Source organism: Carex rostrata, chromosome 17, assembly GCF_964058835.1.
Source record: "Carex rostrata chromosome 17, lpCarRost1.2, whole genome shotgun sequence".
In the NCBI taxonomy this organism is placed as follows: domain Eukaryota; kingdom Viridiplantae; phylum Streptophyta; class Magnoliopsida; order Poales; family Cyperaceae; genus Carex; species Carex rostrata.
The window spans coordinates 8,254,846-8,258,126 of NC_135934.1; the positions used below are offsets into that span (position 1 = coordinate 8,254,846).

At 32.4% G+C, this 3,281-nt stretch overlaps 1 protein-coding gene across 1 annotated transcript; it reads left to right on the plus strand.

The window, feature by feature from the left end:
* The first annotated feature begins 1,009 nt into the window (after positions 1-1,009).
* LOC144567923 (transcription factor bHLH162-like) lies at positions 1,010-2,709 on the plus strand. Its single transcript, XM_078318120.1, has 3 exons — positions 1,010-1,470; positions 1,641-2,009; positions 2,556-2,709. Exons 1-3 carry the CDS (start codon positions 1,303-1,305, stop codon positions 2,619-2,621), a joined length of 603 nt encoding a protein of 200 aa, XP_078174246.1. The 5' UTR covers positions 1,010-1,302; the 3' UTR covers positions 2,622-2,709.
* The last annotated feature ends 572 nt before the right edge of the window (positions 2,710-3,281 follow it).

Genomic DNA, 3,281 nt, shown 5'->3' on the forward strand with positions numbered 1-3,281 from the left:
ATTTGGATTGAAATTTCATGAATTTGGCAATTATATATGTATTTTCGTATTATTTGCACCCGAAACATCCTATTCTAACAGTTCAATTTATACAGTTTTACATTTTAACTTTTCACACTCTAACAGTTTTACTTTGTACATTTTTTTACATTTTAAAAACACAATAATTTAATACAATTAATTCATAATCAATTCACATTAGTATTAAAAAGAAGGGAGAGTGATGGATTATTTTTGTGGCTGTCACCGGTGCAACACCGTTAAATATTAAGAAACCGCACTATTGTTGAGGTTCATTAGCATATCTATAAATGAACTGAAATATGTGGTTTCTTCTATGACATTGAAAGTATTTGTGATGCCACCGCTGTCTAGGGCAGCTGGTAAGACATCCCACTCTCTCACGGAAGAAGTGGGTTTGATCCATGTCAAAGGCAGAAAAAAAAAATGTGTGTGAAACCTACAGGCTATTCTCAAAAAGAAAAGAAAAGTCTTTGTGATTATATACAAATATTTAATACATTTATAAAAATAAAATAGCTTAGCATTAAGGGTGGGAAGAAGAGGTAGGGAATTAAAATTTCATGACTTATTTTTATTTGATTGAATATTTAGAAGAAAAGAATAAAGTCAATGGAGATTATTTATAAAGTTGTGTAAATACTTTATTCTGTTATCTTTTAAAGCAGAGTACAGAGGAAGAAAATAAGATAACTAAACAAAAAATAACACACGTGTTTGAATGGAAAGTAGAGGGGGAAAGAGAAAGATAGATAGACAAAATAGAGATTGAATTCTCTGCTTCTCTGGGGGGCAGGTTTCTGCCCCAAGTCACTGTTAATGAACCTCAAATTTAAAAATAAACGGTGACTGATCTCCTTTAAAAGTGACCGGTTCCAACTGCAGATATAAAGGATACAAGATTTTTCTGCACTCCGGAGGACAGATGATATGATATGATCTTGACAAAATAATTCCACAATATCCCTATGTTTGGTTGTATAGGCCTAACTTAGTTAAAATAATCCAATGATCGTCTCTCTCTCTCTTCTATTTTTTTTATATATGTTTATAAAGTCTTACGTGTCTCTATCACGTGAGCTCTACTCGGCAAATAACTACACAGCGTCACAGCCTATATTTGTTTTTTAACTAAAAAACACTAAGAAATTATGAAATGGGACCCACACGGCTCCACTCTTCCTCCTCTCTTTCTCTCTGTATATAAATAATCCCATTCCCTAAAAATGGTTCCTAAACTTGGTTGATTGGTAATAGATATAGAGAGAAAGAGAGAGAGAGATGAAGAGCAGTGGAAGCAACAGCAGCAGCAATGGAGGAGACAGGTGCAGCTCTAAAATGGAGAGGAAGACAATAGAGAAGCAGAGGAGAATGCAAATGAAGAGCCTTTGCCTCAAGCTCTCCTCTCTCATCCCTAAACAACCTCAACACTTCTCTCATTCTTCCAAGGTGAAACCTTTCTCCAAAATCTATATATTATTTTCTTCCTTGCAAAATGAGAAGTTTAGAAGGGCTAGGATGCAATTAATCATATATTCATACCAGCTAGCTGTTGACTTTGTTCTAGAGATTTACGAACAACTAGCAATAATAATATTTTATTGATTAATTTCTTGTAGGATGCATTGACACAAGTAGACAACCTAGAGGAAGCTGCATCATACATTATAAATTTGAGAAATAAAATTGAGAAACTGAAAGAAAGAAGGGAGCATGAGAGGAGAATGCAAGGAAGAACTGATGACATCACTAGTACCGGTACCGACCAAAGCAGCAATAAACACGACGATAAATTGCTGAGACTACCGATAATCGAAGTCCGGTACCAGAATAGTAATTTGGAGGTGGTACTGATACTAAACAGTAGCAGCTGTGAGAAACTTACATTCCACAAAGTAATAAGAATTATTGAAGAAGAAGGGGTTGATATTGTAAATGCAAGTCATTCTACTATTGCTGATAAAGTTGTGTACACCATTCACTCTAAGGTATTTTTTGTATACATTCTTTTTTCCTCTAATTAAAATTGTATCTATATTTGATTTATATTTGGTGTCACCTCCAAGTCTTTTCTTGAATAATTATATTTCATCAACAGGTTTAACTCCCATCCATGTGTACAAGTAACACATCAATCAGTCTTTTATTATTGACAAGTGTCACAGCTAATTAAATAATAAAGAAAATATTAAGTGAAACTACTATGTTAAAATAGTTGGTGAAATTAAATATAAAATTATTGGATTCGGGTCCAACGGACAATTTTAAATTATTAAAACAGATCTCGCCCAAGGGCTTTGAAATAATTTTTTTTTATTAAAGCAGATCTCATACTTGTTGAGGTGGCATATTTATATTTCCTATATTAATAAGAAATTGGCGGTCACTGCCAATTTCTCTCTAAGAAAGACGTATTTATATTTCAAATTTTTTTATTAAACTCTGAAGGTAAAAATTAAAGTTGATAAGTTATTACTACATTCATTTTTCATTATTTGTTTGGTAAATAATATTGACACAATTATTATTTTCAGGTCCTTAATCCTAGAAATGGACTGGAAGCTTCAAGAGTGTCAAGTAGACTAAAAGACTGGATATAGATGGAAATTCAATAGCAACAAATCAGTTATCTTTTGGAGTTGGTGTTGCTACACTTTAAGCTGCTTTTTTTTTTTTTTTTTCTTTTAAGTTTCGCAGGGGCTGCAAAGTTGTGAGCGAGGCTCAAATTCTCGTTTTTTGAATATCCAGCAATCCTATGACATTTTACTAGTCAACTGTGCTACCGTTCCATTCTCTCTCTCTCTTTTTTCTAACTTGAAGGAAATAATGCATGCATATGCATGTCTAACCATCAGCAGCCATAGTGATCGAATTTGTCAATTTTTGAGGGGCTACAATCTCCTTTTCTCTTCCGCTTGTTTCATTTTTTTTTGTTATTGTTGCTTTGGTTGCAGACTGAGTAATTATGTAGTATATATAGATATTTCTGTATGTTTTTCTTCTCCACATGTTCAACCATTTTACACATCAAAATCGTATGACACATTAAAATTTGTGTTGCGATATTAAAACTCATTTTGATTTTTTTTTTCTGAAAAGATAATTTTCAAATAATAACGTACGTATATTATGGGACGGCTTAAATATTTGAACTATATATGCTTCATCAAACAGAAAACAAACTATTGCGACAAAAAGAAAATTGAATTATTGTTCTAAGGACTTCCTTGTAATTAATAAACAAAAAGATAAAATAATTT